Source organism: Manihot esculenta, chromosome 15, assembly GCF_001659605.2.
Source record: "Manihot esculenta cultivar AM560-2 chromosome 15, M.esculenta_v8, whole genome shotgun sequence".
In the NCBI taxonomy this organism is placed as follows: domain Eukaryota; kingdom Viridiplantae; phylum Streptophyta; class Magnoliopsida; order Malpighiales; family Euphorbiaceae; genus Manihot; species Manihot esculenta.
In genome coordinates this window covers 27,788,294-27,808,255 of record NC_035175.2, presented here as the reverse complement: position 1 = coordinate 27,808,255, position 19,962 = coordinate 27,788,294, and the positions used below count along the sequence as shown (strand labels likewise).

Sequence of the window (19,962 nt, the reverse complement as noted above, 5' to 3'; positions counted from 1 at the left end):
CTAATTTGATCGCTATTTCGTTATTATTTGATCGCCTCAAAAAAAAGTATTTGATCGTTATTTCGTTGCAAATTAATAGTAAAATAAAAAAAATATTTGTTATTTAATTTACTTTTATGGCTGATTAGTCACTAATATTGACCCAAACTTCCCATTGAAAGTTTTAATAATACTATTGACCCAAAAAGTTTCACAGCTTGACTTTTTTTTTTTTGTCGAATTCACAGCTTGACTAAATTCCACAACAATAAGATAGTTAATAAAACAGTACAAATGGACGTTAATCAGTTCTCTGAGAGGGCCAATAAAAAAAACCTAACTCTATTGCTTAATGTTGACTAGATCCTAAGGTATCATCATGTCTTGAACCAACCAATCAAATCCCTCAAGCAGCCCCTCCCCTGTGTATGCGCTACAGCCCACGATTTTCCAATGCCTGGTTTTGTCCATATTCTCCAGTTTTAGTACCTGCAGAAGTTTTGCAAACTCCATTTTAAAATTTCAAAAGACGAAAGCAAGGCTATAAATCAGACATAATAACTTTGGAAGAAAAGAAAATGGAAACCAAAAAATTATATACATATATATATATATATATATATATATATAGTAGCTTTAACCTGATTATATTGGAAGTGTAAGGTCAAGATACTAAGGCATGCTTAACCATTTTGAGCAATTGAGCCTCGTTTTGTCCAAATTAGAGCATATGCAGCATTTAAACAGACCTATGTTAGCCTGGTATAATCAATAATGTATGTTTCCTAAAACATGCACTATGGTGAAATGAAAATCCCCAACACCTTAGCTTTCGTTTTATTAAAATGGAAAGAGGATGCAAGAAAAGGTGAAAAAAAAATAAAACATGAAAAGGGGGGATAGAATTGAATTATAACTCGGAAGAGAAAAGAAAAATCAGCTCATGACAACCATTCTCAATTGCAAATATCAAGAATTACATAGTCAATGATATGGGCATATAGCAATTAAAAATTACAATGGAAAAAATTAATTTGAAGGCAAATGTGCTTAATGCAGCTAATAACAGTTCTTATTAAAAACTACCAGCAGTTGAATGAGAAATAAGTTTCGAACTCAAAAAAAAATATTTTCTTTTTTTTTTTTCAGCATAGCTGGGAGCTTTCTTTGTTTAGCATGAGCAAGAATGAGAGTGTTAAGATGAACAGACAGAAAAGAAAAAGAAAAACACAAAGAAATAGATAAGGAATTAACATATTCATAGGAAGATGGAAGTGATACTTAATACAGAAAAAAAGTTAAGAGAAAGAAAACAGGAATTATAGACCAGCAAATACACCAGCTAACAAGGAATTACTTGGATTTAATCAGCTAGCAATTCAATTCATATTGGATAGAGTAGCAGAAACTATTAGAAGCACTTACGTATTTTTCAAGTTCCTGAATTTTTTTCTGAAGTTCAGTCCTTAATCGCATATTCTCCTCTACCTGGGAGTGCAATGCACAATGTTATCAGCAGAGCTGTATTGCTTTACATGACAAAATCAACAAAATAAAACCTATAAATTGAAGAAATCTGGACAAAAAGTTGGCTATGACCCATTAAGACTACCAGTTGCGAATCTCAAATCAAAGAGAAGAATCCAGAGATAGGAGAACAAGGTGGAGGTGGGAGAGTTCAGCTAGTTTTGGATTGGTGGTTTTATTAAATGAGGATAAACAAGTGAAGATTTTGAAGGAGAAGCATAGTTTTAAAATTTGAAATTGTACTCTCTTTTAACTAATTGACTATAAAATTCCTCACAAAAGAACCAAATAAAAAAACATTTTAATTAACTTTAAAATTATATGTTATAGTAATTTTCCCAAAGGATGTCAAATGAATTCAGTATAGCATCAGACATATTAAGCAGCAGAAGCAGAACATCAACCATATAATATAAATTGATATTGCTTATCATAAACCAATACATCAATTCCCAACTATGGATAGCATGTGCCCATAATTTCCAATCACAATGATTTACACCTTCTCTCTTTCTCTTTTCTTTCACGCTAATGGACTCACAAATCCTACAACTCACCTCTCATAACCCTCCTCTCTTCCAACTCCACCTTTCATTCAAAACCCACTAACATGGAGAACTAATCAGTTAATTCATACATCACTCCTCTCCTGTAAAGCCTATTGTTCATTTCATCTACTGATTTTTCCTTAGTTTTTGGATCTAATATTTATTCTTGACCAGATCCTCTATAAATAAATTCTCTTTCTTATGTGAGATTGTCTTTTTTTTTTTCTGTTCTCTTGCTCTGCACTTTTGATTTTGCTATATTACTTCACTTTTCAAAGGTGAAAACCCAAATTCTATTAGCTAAATAAGAAGAGTTGTACATTGCAGATCTCCTTCTCCTCAATAATAAAGCGTTATTTGGTGTTGAACTATGGAAACATGCCTTAGCTTCCTCTTCTTCTTCACTTTCTTGTTCTAAGTCCTCATTTATGTCAGTCAAATTTCAGTTTAACCTTTGAAGGGCCTTTCCTAATTTTGCTTTTTCTCTTGGAAAATACTATCCACTTATGCTAAGAGGACATACAACACTTGGGTCTTAGCTTCCTCTTTGAATAATGGTAGCAAAATGCATTTTAGATCCATTTGCATGGGAGTAGAATTAGAAGCAAATATAAAAGTTGTTGACATACGCCCACATAAATATAATATAAAAAGAATAGTAGAGAAATGAGCATTCAATTCATCCGTCTTGACAGATGGGTTACAAGGAGCTGTAAAATGAGTTTGAGAGATAACAAAAAGGAGAGAGAAGATGTTTTATTCTAACATTTGACAGATGAGAAAGTTTGTTAATCAGTAAACCAGCAAAAAAAAGTTACAAGGAGTTTATTGTTACCTAAGTTAAAGTTTAATGGGTTTTATGTTACAAATTGAAGTTTAGGAACAATGATGTTACAACACTATAAGTTCAAGAACAATGAGTGAAATTTACCCGATTATTTGCAGATCCTTAACCAATCTATTGAAGAAAGATGCACCTATAGAGTGAGGAAGCTCAATTTCATTTGAACAGCTAAAATAGAAGATGATTGAAGTCCTCTACTAGACTTCTTAAAAATGAAAATGAAAAAAATTTCCTGACTTATTGGCATGCACAGCGTATTGACAGATTAGTCATCAGAATCATGCATAAATAAGAAGAAAAATTAGTAAAATCACAAATAAGTTATATCTGATTGACCTCAGAAGGACTGAAAAGACCACAGGCTTGATTTCCTGCCAAATTGAAAAGTCAAGAAGACAGTGATGAGTGAGAGAGAGAGAGGAAAAGTCCACTTAAAAGCCATAACTAAATTAATCAAATCTGAAAACTGCTAAAAGAAAGGAATTTGTTTTACAAAGACAACTGCTAAAAGGAAGGATTTGTTTCATGATGAGAACCGCAAATATTGCAAAATTAGTAATTTAATCACCTGCTTACAGAGAAACCACATAGAAGCAGTGTCCTGTCTTGTAAAATTAAGCTCAAAACGGCTCACTAGTGCAGCTGTAATTTCATCTAAAATGGGCTCCTTGAGCTTATTAACAGCTGGCTCTTGGCTCCCCCTAAAAGCCTGCAACCATAAGCATTTAAAAGAAAACTTATCCTTCATTGATCTGTGTAAATAGAATCATAGAGTGAAGATTTTCTCATATAAGTTCAATTTGCAAATTGGAAAGAAAAAGCACCAACTTACCGAAGCTTCATCATCCAGTAGATACCAACCCTCCTCTAAATTAAGTTCAGTTCAGATAATTTAATTTTGGTCGGTACTCTACCATTTACATCTCTATTCACAGTATGAAAAACATTTTTCACAAATGCTTTAGATTTCAAAAGTCAAATTTAAAAAGAAAAGGTAAAATCACAAGGTACATACACAGGCCCACGTCCAAGCAGTGTAAAAATGGTATTTCTGTAGATCATATCAACAAAATCTTTCAAAAACGATTTTTCTATATAGACGGAAAAAGCTTCATCAATGAATCAATTTCTTATTTTTCTTAATACCCAAAAGAGAGCCGCAGGATACAAGCAATTTGCCAGAAGATTCTGAATTCCTTTAGTACTGACCTCACAAAAATTCACATATTATCATATCCAAATTGCTATATAGCATCTGAATATCAAAAGTACATAGCACTACCAGTACATAGATCTGAAATTTTCTTATGGACTAATTCATAGCAACTTTCTTATAATGCCTGCCATGGTTCCTATAGCCTCTCAATGCCTGCAAGAAAAACAAGCATGAAAATGTACAAAAATACTGCAAGTGAAAAGGAGATGGCAACAAAATCACAAGTTCAAATAAAGGGGATTGTGAATACCCAGTTCAAAGAATTACCCAGCCAGCAAAATGGATGACCCTGCAAAGAGAAACAAAAGCAAAATGGAAGAAATTCTGTGGCCCTTGATAAAATTTGCCACTGATTTGTATGTGCTCATCATATATGAATGATTCCTTCATTTGTTCCTACTTGCAGAAGAGAGCGTGAAGAAGAAGAAAAAAAAGAATGATTCTAAAGGCTACCATCCCGAAATGAAGGCTTGAATTTCAGCCCATGTAGTAACTGTGTATAGTGTGCCAGATTGCCCCTTCCATTAAGAAGAGCTTTCTTCTGCTTCAATATTTTGGATGTGTGAATTGAATTCCCAATCCTCACCCTTTTTATTTCCACATCTGTTCTTCAATTGGGGACAGTCCCGGATATCCAACATTCGTAAAGAGGTGAGGGAATGCAATCTTGAGGTAGACACTTCAATGCCGGGCAAGACCAAAAACTTAATTCTTGAAGACAAGTGAGATTTCGCAGTCCATCTGGAGGTAGGGATTCGAGCTCTTCAATGTTCACAATCCAAAGGTGCTTCAATTTAGAGAGAGGAGGAAGATTGAGGAAGAAGAAGAGATTGATGGTGTGAATATTTGGTGCACAAGTTGTGGGCTTGCTTTCTGCAAATGTAGTGATTGATCGAGAGATGGAAACTGAGGGATGGAGGTCAAATTCGGGCAGTTATTACAATAGAAATTTGGAAGACAAGGAAATTGGAGTAGCTCAAGTGTTGTCGAATCATCCCTCTTCTTCTGCCATCCTTTAAGCTTAGGACAAGCCGAAGATGGTGGAGATTCACTAAGTAATTACTAGCTTAATTATATGATAAAATAAAATACCTCTTCCTTCAAAAGATTATCATGCAGTGACTGAGGACGCGGCGAGGAGCAGCACCGGACGGCAAGACTGGAGCAGAGGAAGCGGCGGAGAAGAGCAAAGAAGCAAGCAGACCAGCGGACGCAGGAATCGGACGACGTTGACAGCGTGGAGCAGAGGAACGATCGGCGAGAGGCGCACGGTTGTAACAGACGAGTGTAACAGACGAGTGACGGAGAGGCCGAATGGGGGAGGGGAGGGCGGCAGTAGACTTGAGAGTTGAGAGAGATTTAGGGTTGGGATTTAAGGGTTTTTTTTTATATCAGGTTTGTTTATTTAGATTTATTTTTTATCTTTCAATTAAAATTTTATTTTTATAGTTTATATTATTTAAAATATTTTATACTATATGTTTATTAATTTTATTTTTAATGATATAATTTTTTGAAAAATAAATAATATAATTTTATTGTATTAAAATATTATACTGTATTAATTTATAATAATAATATTTTAAATTATTTTTTAAAATAAATTATACTAAAAATAATAATATATGTAAAATTATAAAAAAATATTTTAACAGTATATTTAATATTAATTTAAAATTTTAAATAAAATAAAATTTAATTAAAAATTAAATTAAAATTTTAAAAATAAAATCGTCGCTGATTGGTCGCTGATTGATCGCTGTTTAGCGACTAAACTAATTAGTCGCTAAATATGGTCGCAAATATCTCGCGCCATTAATTCCCGCTAAATTTAGCGACCATTTTAAATTTGGTCGCTAAATAGCGACCAAATAACGACCAACTTTTGGTCGTAGAGCTTTTTATTAAATAAAAATATTATTTCATTCATGTAGTAGCAGAATGGTCGCTGATTGGTTGCTATATAGCGACCAAAAATTTTGGTCGCTAATTTTGGTCGCAATTTCACAGTTTTTTTGTAGTGTCATGTCAAATTGTTGTAGGTCTCAGTCAAGATTGGCAGCGCAAGATAGTAATACTCTGATTGAGTTCATTTTGGCAATAGAGGAAAATGTTTTCTGGTAATCTACTCCAGAGGTTTGAGTATATCCCTTGACAACTAGTCTAATCTTGAATCTTTCAATTGATCCATTTGCTTTGTGTTTCACAGTGAACATCCATTTACAGTTAACTAATTTTTTTCTAAGTGAAAGAGACATTAACTCCCAAGTCTCATTTTTAGTCAAGGTTTTCATTTCTTTAATTATTACTCCCTTCCAATTATAATCTTTGAGAGCTTTTCTCTAATCCTGTGGGATAGACACAAGGCTTTATAGGATGGAGACAAAGAATTATAAGAGAGAAAGTTAGAAATAGAGTACTTCGAGCAAGACCTAACTCTTTTTTTGATTTATTTAGATCATCAATGGACTTAAGATTTAGGGATAACTCACTAGATATAGAAGAGGAAGATTCATGACACTGAGTAGGCTACACAATGGTTTTTCTGCTTTCGTTATGTCTCTTCTTGAGTATCTTCTTAAATCTGGTTTATCCAAATGCCCAATTATCTTTTCCTGATCACCAATAGTCTCTCCCTGTATAGTAGCCTCCTCTAGAGTAAAACACTCTAGAGTTATAGGATTAGGAATCATTTCTTATCTCTTATTGTTCTCCCCCTGAAGAGGTGATGGGGTAGTATTGAAGTATTTTCTAGATGGAGGGTGTTAACACTTGTAATCCTTCTGTGTGGGAGAGTACCTAACAAACACATATTTAAGAGCTTTCGAATCGAGCTTCCTATCTTAGTATGAACAAAACAAGTGCATCCAAACACCTTTGGTATAACAATATAAGCATTTTTTTTCCTTGTAGTATCTCTAAAGGACTTTTAAATGCAAGAGCTTTGAGAGGCATTATATTAATGAGATAAGCTGCGGCTAAGACTGCATTTCTCCAATAGGTTTTTGGAAGGTTCATAGTGAAAAAGAGAGATTGGGCTACTTCCAACATGTGCCTATTTTTCCTTTCAGCAACACTATTTTGAGCACTAGTGTAAGGATAACTAGTTGGTGTAGTATCCCATTAGACTCTAGATAAGCAGAAAAATGTCCATCCATGTACTCTATGCCATTATCAATTCTCAAAACTTTTATCTTAGCATCAAATTGAGTACAGACCATCTTGTGAAAAGATTGAAAGCAAGAAGACACATCACTCTTTGCCTTTATCAAATAAATCTAAGTTATGCGAGTATAACAATCAATAAAACAAACCAACGACTACTAAATAATGAGGCCGTTTGAGTAGGTCCCTAAACATCAGAATGGATGGTCACAAATGGGATTGTACTCCTATTGTTACTTGAGGGATAAGAGGTTCTTGTATGCTTAGCATACTCACAAGTGTCACGAACTAAAAAATCACACTGAGCCTTAGAAAATTAATTATGATAAAGTTTCTCTAAAACAAAGAAGGATATGTGTCCTAACCGTTAATACCACTATATGATTTCTTGGTTGATATCCTGATTTCTTCCAAAAAGAGCCAGAGATAAATTCAAACTCATATTCCTTTCCAATATATAAAAGCTATCGTGCAATCTACCATTACCAATCCTCTTTCCAGTTTGAAGGTCCTGAATAACACAATGGTCAGGAAAAAAAATTCAATTTTACAGTTAATTGCTTTGGTGAGAGTAGTAATAGATAAAAGATTAATAGGGAAACAAGGAACATGAAGAACAAAAGATAGCTTAATCTTTGGAGTATAAACAATAGAACCGATTCTAGAAATAAGAGTAAAAGAACCATCTGCTATTTTGATAGTACTTTTGTAGATATGAAAGATAATTAATGAAGCCTTAAAAAGAGCCTGTCATGTATCTATGTTCATCAGAATTAATAATCCATGGAGACTACATGTTAGAAGGTAGCAATAAAGCTAACAAAACAAAGAAAAGAGATTGTCCACTAAAAACAAATACCCAATCAACACCCAACTCAGTAAAGAGTCCATTTTACTTTTGCCATAATAAAGAGTAGCAATAAAGCAAAGGAATACCCAAAACAATTGCAACAGGGGGTTGTCCACAACAATAAAACACCCAATCAACACCAAATCTAGCAAAAAATAGCAAAAATAGGCGGGAAAGAGAGGTATAGAGGTAGTGATGAGGTTCATACGTGAAGATTTACACTGGAAATAGGCTCACGCGCTGAGGGAGAATGGTGCATGAGTCACATGCACCAAGATCTCAGTCACTAGAGGTTGACGGATAGCCGGCAACAGGGCTATGTCTCCAATGGGGTAGGTAGTGATGAAAGAAAATGGATCTAGATAGGTGAGTATCAAATTTGGTTGCCTAGCATTTTGAAAGTCCAAAATTGAATTGGAACCCTAAATCAGGCCAAAGCTCTAATACCAAGAAAAATTTTGGGAGGAATTTTTAATTCTATTCCAATTGAATTAATCTTTATAAGGTTTGAGTATTTATATACAAAGAATCAACCTAAATTAAGAATATTTATAATAAGAATAAAATTCCTATAATCAAACATAATTAGGATTTAAAGATTTGAATCCTCATAATTAAGAATGTAACGACCCCAAAATGGACCGTCACCGGCGCTAGGATTCAGGTCGGCTTAAGGCCGCCAGAACCCGTAGCAAGCCTGCTATACTCTCTGTGTACCTGTAAAACTCATACATGATCATACATTTTCTATGAAAAATAAAAACTCTTTGCTGAACCAAGGCTTAACCTGTGCATGTACTATCTCTGTACTCTGTACTCTGTACTCTGTACCCCTGACTAGAGCTTGCTCTAGATGGGTTAACTCATACCTGTTAAGCCTGGTTTTTCACATACAGAAAAAAAACATAGATACATATCCAGATCATGTACAACACATACAGCACTAAGTCAAGCACATGTCTACCTTTAGACACACAATTATTACATTTCTTTAATATTACATGTCCACTCTAGGCTATTACATGCTCTTTTACTCTTTTTGTACTCTGCTGACCTGTCCCTGTACACTGACCACTGAACCTGCACAACTGGGGTTAAGGGAGTGGGATGAGCTCTATAGCCCAGTGAGTAGGACAGTAAAACAAATCATTAAAACATGATCTTATGGAATGCGTCATAACACAAACATTTCACATCAAGAGTAAACCTGTCACCACATAGTCCCAGTAACTCTGTGCCAGGGCGTAGTCAAAGGCTCCTGGACTTCCTGTCATATATGTATATGTGTATATAACACCAATGTACTTACCATTGCCAGGGCGTAGTCAAAGGCTCCTGGTCTTTGCTATACCTGCCAGGGCGTAGTCAAAGGCTCCTGGACTTTGCTATACCTGCCAGGGCGTAGTCAAAGGCTCCTGGACTTCCTGTCTGTGACTATTGGATCATTCAGCATTTACTCACATCAACAGATAACAATGCAATGCAACATATTCGTGAATACTAATGCACATACCCTACATACTCATGATGCATGACTGATGCTAAAAGCATTTCATGTTCCAATTAAAAGATTAAGTTTAGTTCCACTCACCTCTGGCTAACTGGACTGACTGACTGAGCAGGCTCTGAAAACTCTGGAGCAGTACTCACTGCTGCTCTCTCTGGTTCCTCTGCTCTGTATAGGTACAGATAAACTCAAATGAGGGACCAAATTAACTGCTGACCAACTCTATTAAACTTCCCAAGAATCCCCTTAATCTCACTCTAAAACTCATGCAAAAGAAAAGCTGGACAGAACACTTTCGGCGGCAGATTCGGCGGCCGAAAGTCTTCTCCAGAGACGAAACTCAAGCACCTTCGGCGGCCGAAACTCATTCTTCGGCGGCCGAACCCTTTCAGGGGCAAGTTTCGGGGGCCAAAAGGCATTCCAGAGACGAAAGTCTCTAACCTTCGGCGGCACCTTCGGCGGCCGAATCCCCCAAACAGAGCCGAACATGCAAAACTCGCGGGGGCAAGCTGTGGCAGCCTAGGCCACCATGCAAGAGGTTCGGCGGCCGAATGAACCTTCGGCTGCCGAACCTGAGTTCATCCAGAACTCAGCCCCGACGGCAAACCAAGCTCCTCCTTCCCTTCAACATCTCTAAACATGCATACTTCAACTATTCCACACACATATACACAAGTATATGGTCACAGGGGTCCAAAACTATCTAATAACCCCAAACAACAAATCAAACATACCACATAAACAGTTATACATGCATAAACTATCAAAACTCTCAGTTATACCCTAAGCACGCATCTCTACCCCACCTTTCCTAACCCTGCTGGAAACCATTTAAAACATGTTCAAGATCTTCACTTACCCTCTATAAACAAGAAGATGAACGATCTGAACAAGAGAAATGGATCAACTCCTCTTCAACCCTCACCTTTTTGCTTCAAACTTTCACACTTTGTTGAACACAAGCTAACTCGTGCATGAGCTGCTCAAACTGAGCAAATAAAGCATGGGAGACGTGACCAACTTCTGGACATGATCTGGTGATAACACATGTCCACAATGCTGACTAAGGGATACAAAACTGCTGGCTCAGCAACTCAGCTTCGGCTGCCGAATCGCATGCAAAACCATGCAACATTCGGGGGCCGAACCTGAATTCGGAAGCCGAACATGGGGCACTTTCGGCGGCCGAACTTACCTTCGGCGGCCGAACTTGGCTCCTCTGCCTTGGGTCATTTCAGCTCAAAACTTAAGTAACACAGTAAAACATATCATCACCCTTAGTCAAACATAAATCCTACCCTCCTTTAGAAGTCCGACACCCCGGATTCCACCGGACGACAGGAATTCTGATGCCGACTTCTAGCCGGGTATTACATTCTTCCCCTCTTAAAACCATTCGTCCTCGAATGATTCGAAAACAAATACCACATAAACTGGAGGAAACTCACCTCAAAACAAATATGGATACTGCTGGAGCATAGACTCCCGCGTCTCCCAGGTGCACTCTTCTAGGTTATGGTGGTTCCATAGAACTTTCACCATCGGAATCTCCTTGTTCCTTAGCTGTCTGATCTGTGTGTCCAGAATCCGCACTGGCTGCTCTATATAGGTGAGATCTGTATGAATCTCCACTTCAGGCTCACTCAGAACCTGATTCGGATCTGACACAAACTGCCGTAGCATAGAAACATGAAATACCGGGTGAATCCTCGCCATAGAAGTCGGTAAATCTAGCTTATACGACACATTTCCGATCCTTTGCAAAATCTCAAAGGGTCCAATGTACCGTGGAGCTAATTTACCCTTCTTTCCAAAACGAACCACTCCTTTCATTGGAGACACTTTCAGCAATACCATATTACCCTCCTGAAATTCTAACTGTTTTCTGCGAACGTCTGCATAACTTTTCTGTCTACTCTGCGTTGTCCTGATTCTATCTCTGATCACTGGCACTACGCGACTAGTAATCTCCACTAACTCTGGCCCTGCAAGAGTCTTCTCTCCTATCTCTTCCCAACAAACAGGGGATCTGCACTTCCTCCCATACAACGCTTCATAAGGAGCCATCCCAATGCTAGCATGATGGCTGTTATTGTAGGCAAACTCCACCAATGGTAGATGCTGCCTCCAAGAACCGCCAAAGTCTAACACACACAGTCGAAGCATATCCTCTATGGTCTGGATGGTCCTCTCTGACTGTCCATCAGTCTGTGGGTGGAAAGCAGTGCTAAACTCTACTCTCGTGCCCATCGCACTCTGCAGACTTCGCCAAAATCTAGAGGTAAACTGAGGTCCTCTATCTGAAACTATCGACACTGGAACACCATGTAATCTCACTATCTCATCCAGATAGACTTGTGCCAACTTATCCACAGAATAGTTACTCCGAACTGGAAGAAAATGAGCAGATTTTGTGAGTCTGTCCACAATCACCCATATAGAGTCTATTCTGTTGGACGCTGCTGGTAAACCCACTACAAAATCCATGGCTATGTTCTCCCATTTCCACTCTGGAATCGGCAATGGGATAAGCATTCCTGCTGGTTTCTGATGCTCTAGTTTCACCCTCTGGCAAACCTCACAGGCTGTCACAAATTGCGCCACTTCTTTCTTCATGGCTGGCCACCAATAGATCCTTTTGAGATCCTGGTACATCTTGGTGGCTCCTGGGTGAACACTATACCTCGCATTATGAGCTTCCCTCATAATGTCTTCCTTCACACTGCTCCTATCTGGTACACAAAGTCGACTCCCATAACGAAGGATCCCTTTGCTATCAAATCGGAACTCTGCACTGTTGCCTGACTGAACAGTCTTGGCAATTTTCATCAACTCCGGGTCCTCATGCTGTCTCTGAGCTATCTGCTCCAGAAACACAGGTGTCACTCTCATCTGTGCTATCAACGCACCTGTACCAGACAATTCTAACTGTAACCCCTCTTCGAAGAGCTTGTATAGCTCCATCACAACTGGTCTCCGCTCTGCTGCTATATGGGATAAACTGCCTAGTGACTTCCGGCTTAGGGTGTCTGCCACAACATTCGCCTTACCCGGATGATACTGGATCTTACAATCATAATCACTGAGCAATTCTACCCATCTCCTCTGCCTCAAATTCAGCTCTCTCTGACTCAAGATGTACTGTAAACTCTTGTGATCAGTGAAGATCTCGCATTTAACCCCGTAGAGGTAATGCCGCCACATCTTAAGTGCAAAGATAACTGCTGCCATCTCGAGGTCATGGGTAGGGTAATTCAACTCATGCTTCTTCAACTGTCTCGAAGCATAAGCTATCACCCTATCACTCTGCATCAATACACAACCCAATCCCACTCGAGATGCATCACAGAACACTGTGAAATCCTCATGACTCACAGGCAGAGCTAACACTGGTGCTGTTGTCAATCGCCGCTTGAGCTCCTCAAAGCTCTCTTCACACTGGTCTGACCAGACAAACTTCTGGTTTTTCTGAGTTAGTTTGGTCATAGGAGCCGCTATCTTTGAGAAATTCTGAACGAACCTCCTGTAGTAACCTGCCAGTCCCAGAAAGTTTTTAATCTCAGTCACTATCGTGGGTCTGGGCCAGTTCGCTACAGCCTCTATCTTCTTGGGGTCTACCTCAATACCCTCTGCTGATACCACATGTCCCAAGAAGGAAATGCTCCTCAACCAAAACTCACACTTCGAGAACTTGGCATATAAACCATGCTCTCTCAGTGTCTGCAGAACTATCCTCAGATGCTGGGCATGCTCCTCTGCATCTCTGGAATACACTAAAATATCATCGATGAAAACAATGACAAAGTGATCCAGAAACTCACTGAAAACTCTGTTCATGAGATCCATGAATGCTGCAGGGGCGTTAGTCAACCCGAACGGCATCACTAAGAACTCATAATGCCCATATCTGGTTCTGAACGCTGTCTTAGGCACATCTGCCTCTCTGACTTTCAACTGATGATACCCGGATCTCAGATCTATTTTCGAGAAACAACCTGCTCCAGCTAGCTGGTCAAATAGATCATCAATCCTAGGTAGCGGATATCTATTCTTGATAGTGACCTTGTTCAACTGTCTATAGTCGATACAAAGTCTGAGGGATCCATCCTTCTTTTTGATAAAGAGCACTGGAGCACCCCAAGGTGAGGTACTAGGGCGGATGAAACCCTTATCTACCAAGTCCTGCAACTGTTCTTTCAACTCTTTTAACTCTGCTGGTGCCATCCTGTAGGGAGGAATAGAGATAGGTCTAGTACCTGGCAACAATTCAATTTCAAACCCTATCTCCCTATCAGGTGGGAGTCCTGGTAAATCGTCTGGGAACACATCGAGAAACTCTCGGACTACTGGGACTGTGGCTGGTTCCCTCACCTGACTATCTAGCTCTCTCACATGAGCTAGAAACCCCTGACAACCCCTCCTAAGCAAACGACGAGCCTGAAGGGTTGAAATCATACCTCTGGGTGTACCTCTCCTGTCTCCTCTGAAGACACACTCTGACCCATCCTGATCTCTGAGACTCACTATCTTCTCTCTACAGTCCAAAGTAGCACTATATGTAGATAACCAATCCATCCCTAGAATGACATCAAAATCCGTCAAATCTAGAACCACAAGGTCAGCTGGAAGGTATCTACCCTCTATAAACACTGGACTGAAACGACAGACTGACACTGCCACTGATGGGTCACATTTAGGTCCACTGACCCAGAGAGGATACTCTAACTCAGAACTGATCAACCCCAATCTCTCTATGGCTCTCGAAGCAATAAAGGAATGAGAAGCACCGGGGTCCATCAAAGCATACACATCTGAACACCCAATGATGAGATTACCTGACACCACTGTGTTCGACATGTTAGCCTCCTCCTGTGTCACTGTGAAAATCCGTGCTGGGGCTACCGGATTTCCACCTCGGGAGCCTGCTGCTGAAGTAGAGGCTGCCCCTCTCCCTCTACCTCTGCCACTACTCTGAGGCATGACTGGAGCTGCTGGCCGTACAACTGGCTGTACCACACTGCTTGAACTCATCTGCTGGGATGGTGCAAAAGTCACCTGAGGACAATCCCGAGCAATATGCCCTTCCTGTCCACATCGAAAACAAGCTGTAGATCCCAACCGACAAACTCCGCCATGTGGTTTTCCGCATCTTCTGCAGACTGGAGCTGTGCCAGAGCTTGAGCCACTACCTATTCCCAGACCTGACTTCACTTTATTCCAGAACTTACTCTTTGTTCCTTTTGCTCTATCCCATCTCTTACTGCCTGGAGTGCCTGCACTGGGGGCCTTAGAACCCGAAGCCTGTGCCTTTGACTGTTTCTGAATATTGGCACTAGCTTCCATTTTCCTGGCTGCGTCTACTATGGTGTGGAAACTCTCCTTTTCTGCTGGAAGAATCAAGGAAGCATACCTGGGATGCAATCTCATAGTATATCTCCTTGCCTTCTTCTGATCAGTATCATAGGCTTGACCTACATACTGAAGCAAATCCAGGAACTTATCTGTGAATTCATCAACACTCATTTCGTCTGTCTGTCTCAACTGTTCGAACTCTATCACTTTCATCTCCCGAGAACTGTCCGGAAAAGCCCACCCTGCAAACTCATTGGCGAACTCTCCCCATGACATGCTGTCCATTCTGGGTTCCACATAGTTCTTAAACCATTCTCTGGCTTTCTTGCCTTTGAATGTGAAACCTGCCATCTCAATGGCTCTACTATCATCAGCTCCCAACTCACTAGTTATCATCCTAACTGATCTGAGGTATTCAAATGGATCATCTCCCGTGTTGTATTTAGGAGCATCCAATTTCAAGTACTCCGTCATTTGCACTTTACCTCCAGATGAGCTAGGTTGATGTCTGTCAACAACAGGGGCTACTGGTTCTGGTGGTGGTACTGGTTCATTTGGCTCTGGGTGTGCTGCACTTGGATGGGTAGGGGAAGATGGATACATAGGATATGGTGGGTAATAAGGATAAGGCATATATGGCATGTACGGAGGATATGGGACAAAACTAGAGTACTCCGACATACCTCCCATCGGATACTCTGGATAGCCAAAACCTGAGGTCTGAGCACCTCCCTGTGACTCTCCCATACCTTCCTCAAAACTGCCTATACCCATGCTATCATCTCTAGACTGATCACTCTCCATAGCTTCCATCCTTTCCTCTGATCTTTCTCCCCTAACTGTTCCTCTTCTGCTCTCGTCGACAGACCTTCTAGGGTCTATTGACGTACCTTCCCTGCTAGATCTCTGAGACCTTGCCCTGGGCAATGCAGGAGGACGAGCAGCTGGTCTCTCATTCTCTGGTGGGACTCCAGTCAATCGAGCTGATCGACGAGTTCCTCTCATCTTTACTCTCTGGAAACACAACATATAACATAGCACTTTAGCACATAAACAACACATAGCAATAAAGCACATGCATACCTCATGGCATATCACAGATAGGACGCAACACCCTATCCTAGTGGACATGATTTCCTATTGTGCTTGACCACTCTCCCCTCTATGAGCCCGACACTGTCTCTATCGGTCCGATCCTGTGAACCTAGGGCTCTGATACCAATCTGTAACGACCCCAAAATGGACCGTCACCGGCGCTAGGATTCAGGTCGGCTTAAGGCCGCCAGAACCCGTAGCAAGCCTGCTATACTCTCTGTGTACCTGTAAAACTCATACATGATCATACATTTTCTGTGAAAAATAAAAACTCTTTGCTGAACCAAGGCTTAACCTGTGCATGTACTATCTCTGTACTCTGTACTCTGTACTCTGTACCCCTGACTAGAGCTTGCTCTAGATGGGTTAACTCATACCTGTTAAGCCTGGTTTTTCACATACAGAAAAAAACATAGATACATATCCAGATCATGTACAACACATACAGCACTAAGTCAAGCACATGTCTACCTTTAGACACACAATTATTACATTTCTTTAATATTACATGTCCACTCTAGGCTATTACATGCTCTTTTACTCTTTTTGTACTCTGCTGACCTGTCCCTGTACACTGACCACTGAACCTGCACAAATGGGGTTAAGGGAGTGGGATGAGCTCTATAGCCCAGTGAGTAGGACAGTAAAACAAATCATTAAAACATGATCTTATGGAATGCGTCATAACACAAACATTTCACATCAAGAGTAAACCTGTCACCACATAGTCCCAGTAACTCTGTGCCAGGGCGTAGTCAAAGGCTCCTGGACTTCCTGTCATATATGTATATGTGTATATAACACCAATGTACTTACCATTGCCAGGGCGTAGTCAAAGGCTCCTGGTCTTTGCTATACCTGCCAGGGCGTAGTCAAAGGCTCCTGGACTTTGCTATACCTGCCAGGGCGTAGTCAAAGGCTCCTGGACTTTGCTATACCTGCCAGGGCGTAGTCAAAGGCTCCTGGACTTCCTGTCTGTGACTATTGGATCATTCAGCATTTACTCACATCAACAGATAACAATGCAATGCAACATATTCGTGAATACTAATGCACATACCCTACATACTCATGATGCATGACTGATACTAAAAGCATTTCATGTTCCAATTAAAAGATTAAGTTTAGTTCCACTCACCTCTGGCTAACTGGACTGACTGACTGAGCAGGCTCTGAAAACTCTGGAGCAGTACTCACTGCTGCTCTCTCTGGTTCCTCTGCTCTGTATAGGTACAGATAAACTCAAATGAGGGACCAAATTAACTGCTGACCAACTCTATTAAACTTCCCAAGAATCCCCTTAATCTCACTCTAAAACTCATGCAAAAGAAAAGCTGGACAGAACACTTTCGGCGGCAGATTCGGCGGCCGAAAGTCTTCTCCAGAGACGAAACTCAAGCACCTTCGGCGGCCGAAACTCATTCTTCGGCGGCCGAACCCTTTCAGGGGCAAGTTTCGGGGGCCAAAAGGCATTCCAGAGACGAAAGTCTCTAACCTTCGGCGGCACCTTCGGCGGCCGAATCCCCCAAACAGAGCCGAACATGCAAAACTCGCGGGGGCAAGCTGTGGCAGCCTAGGCCACCATGCAAGAGGTTCGGCGGCCGAATGAACCTTCGGCTGCCGAACCTGAGTTCATCCAGAACTCAGCCCCGACGGCAAACCAAGCTCCTCCTTCCCTTCAACATCTCTAAACATGCATACTTCAACTATTCCACACACATATACACAAGTATATGGTCACAGGGGTCCAAAACTATCTAATAACCCCAAACAACAAATCAAACATACCACATAAACAGTTATACATGCATAAACTATCAAAACTCTCAGTTATACCCTAAGCACGCATCTCTACCCCACCTTTCCTAACCCTGCTGGAAACCATTTAAAACATGTTCAAGATCTTCACTTACCCTCTATAAACAAGAAGATGAACGATCTGAACAAGAGAAATGGATCAACTCCTCTTCAACCCTCACCTTTTTGCTTCAAACTTTCACACTTTGTTGAACACTAGCTAACTCGTGCATGAGCTGCTCAAACTGAGCAAATAAAGCATGGGAGACGTGACCAACTTCTGGACATGATCTGGTGATAACACCTGTCCACAATGCTGACTAAGGGATACAAAACTGCTGGCTCAGCAACTCAGCTTCGGCTGCCGAATCGCATGCAAAACCATGCAACATTCGGGGGCCGAACCTGAATTCGGAAGCCGAACATGGGGCACTTTCGGCGGCCGAACTTACCTTCGGCGGCCGAACTTGGCTCCTCTGCCTTGGGTCATTTCAGCTCAAAACTTAAGTAACACAGTAAAACATATCATCACCCTTAGTCAAACATAAATCCTACCCTCCTTTAGAAGTCCGACACCCCGGATTCCACCGGACGACAGGAATTCTGATGCCGACTTCTAGCCGGGTATTACAAAGAACTTTCTATGTTGGTCAATAGTAAGTTGTTCCAACCGTGTTATCATTTATCTATTTATGTTTTATACCTTAAGGCATTTGTATTTGCTTCCTTGGCATGATGGTTTTCCTTTTATACGAGCAATTAGTACCACTGCAAACAAGTATAGATTAGGCAACTGGGTGGATAAAATAAATTTATTACCATCTCTTATCATATCAACACCCTCTCTGCAAAAAATAAAATAAAATAAGAAACAAGTAGCAATAGTTCTTTGTGAAAGATCTCAATAGTCAGTATATTAATTTTATTTTGTAATCCTATGCTAATATTGATTTTTGTCCTGTTATTTTAACATTATATAAGAGTAAATTTTGGTTCATTTTTCTATTCATTCTTAGATTTTTTATTAAATAAAAAATGGCAATTGTACAACACATGGTTGATAATTTCCATTGCTTGTTGTTGGTGGAGATGGACCCAAACGTCTGCGGCTAGAAGAGATGAGAGAGAAGCATTCTTTTCAAGATCGAGTTGAAATGTTGGGGGCTGTGCCCTATGCTCGTATATGGTCTATCTTGATTTCTAGCCGTATATTCCTAAATAGGTATAAAAGGTTTTATAGTTTCTCAACTTTGAATTTAATTTGTACCATTTGTTTTGGTTGGTGGCTTTATCAGCTTTCTTGGAATTGAGGTTCTTTAATATGAAGCAGCTAATAGTTATTAGCTTTTACTGTTGATAACTTTGGCTTGCTATATGCTTAATCTTCTTTCGTTATTGACAAATACAAAGTACAAACAGCACCATACTATGGCAATATCTGGTATGGCCTTTTGTTGCAATTAAATTATTAGCAAGTGGGTGTATAGCAGTTTTCCTTGAAGAAGTAAAAAAATTTGGTCTTATGTCCCTTTTTTAGTTCATTTCAGATCGGCTATAGAAAATGCTAGTTATATTGCTCACTTTCTAGCCCAAATAGAGCTACATGGCACAAATATAGGGTTTAATATTCATCAAGAAACGAGAAAATAATAGATGAATAGACTAAGAGAAATTATAGACAATGCATTCTTTATACAAAAAACCACTAGATTAAACTTGAATGAGGAACAACTGATGCTTACTGCCTCACTAGGAAGCTTAGTTTTTTAATGTCTCTCTTTTTTTTTTTTTGTATTTATCTATTTATTGTGACCAACATAGAAGGTTTATAATTAGGAGGATTTAGAAATTTGATATCCTAATTAAGCTTGATTATAGAGATTTTATTGTTATTGTAAATATTCGTAATTTAAATTGATTTTCTGTGTATAAATACTCAAACCTACAAGATCAATGCAATTGGAATAAAATAAAAAATTCCTCTCAAACTTCTCATAGTATTAGAGCTTTGCCACCTTAATCGGTATAAGTTTTAAACCTGTCACAAAAAATTTAGGGTTAACTAATAAGTCAAGCTTTTAG

The 19,962-nt window shown here is 39.7% G+C and overlaps 1 protein-coding gene and 1 pseudogene across 26 annotated transcripts; one reads left to right on the top strand and one right to left on the bottom strand.

Annotated features, from left to right (window-relative positions):
* Window positions 1–19,962, top strand: part of LOC110602085 — a 29,860-nt pseudogene that overhangs the window by 5,546 nt on the left and 4,352 nt on the right.
* On the bottom strand, window positions 106–5,516 carry LOC110601023. Of its 26 annotated transcripts, none has more exons than XR_006348776.1 (8): window positions 5,207–5,515; window positions 4,382–4,403; window positions 4,181–4,267; window positions 3,467–3,607; window positions 3,235–3,269; window positions 2,986–3,031; window positions 1,405–1,467; window positions 431–468 (listed from the first exon to the last, which is right to left on the bottom strand). XR_006348776.1 is itself a non-coding variant. In XM_043951230.1 (5 exons), exons 2-5 carry the CDS (start codon window positions 4,502–4,504, stop codon window positions 346–348), a joined length of 450 nt encoding a protein of 149 aa, XP_043807165.1. In that variant the 5' UTR covers window positions 4,505–5,020; window positions 5,207–5,515; the 3' UTR covers window positions 106–345. The 26 variants fall into 26 exon arrangements, 9 of the variants coding, with proteins under 9 accessions (XP_043807165.1, XP_043807163.1, XP_043807168.1 ...); XR_006348772.1 differs by having other exon boundaries at window positions 4,365–4,403; window positions 4,701–5,513; XR_006348773.1 differs by having other exon boundaries at window positions 4,701–5,513.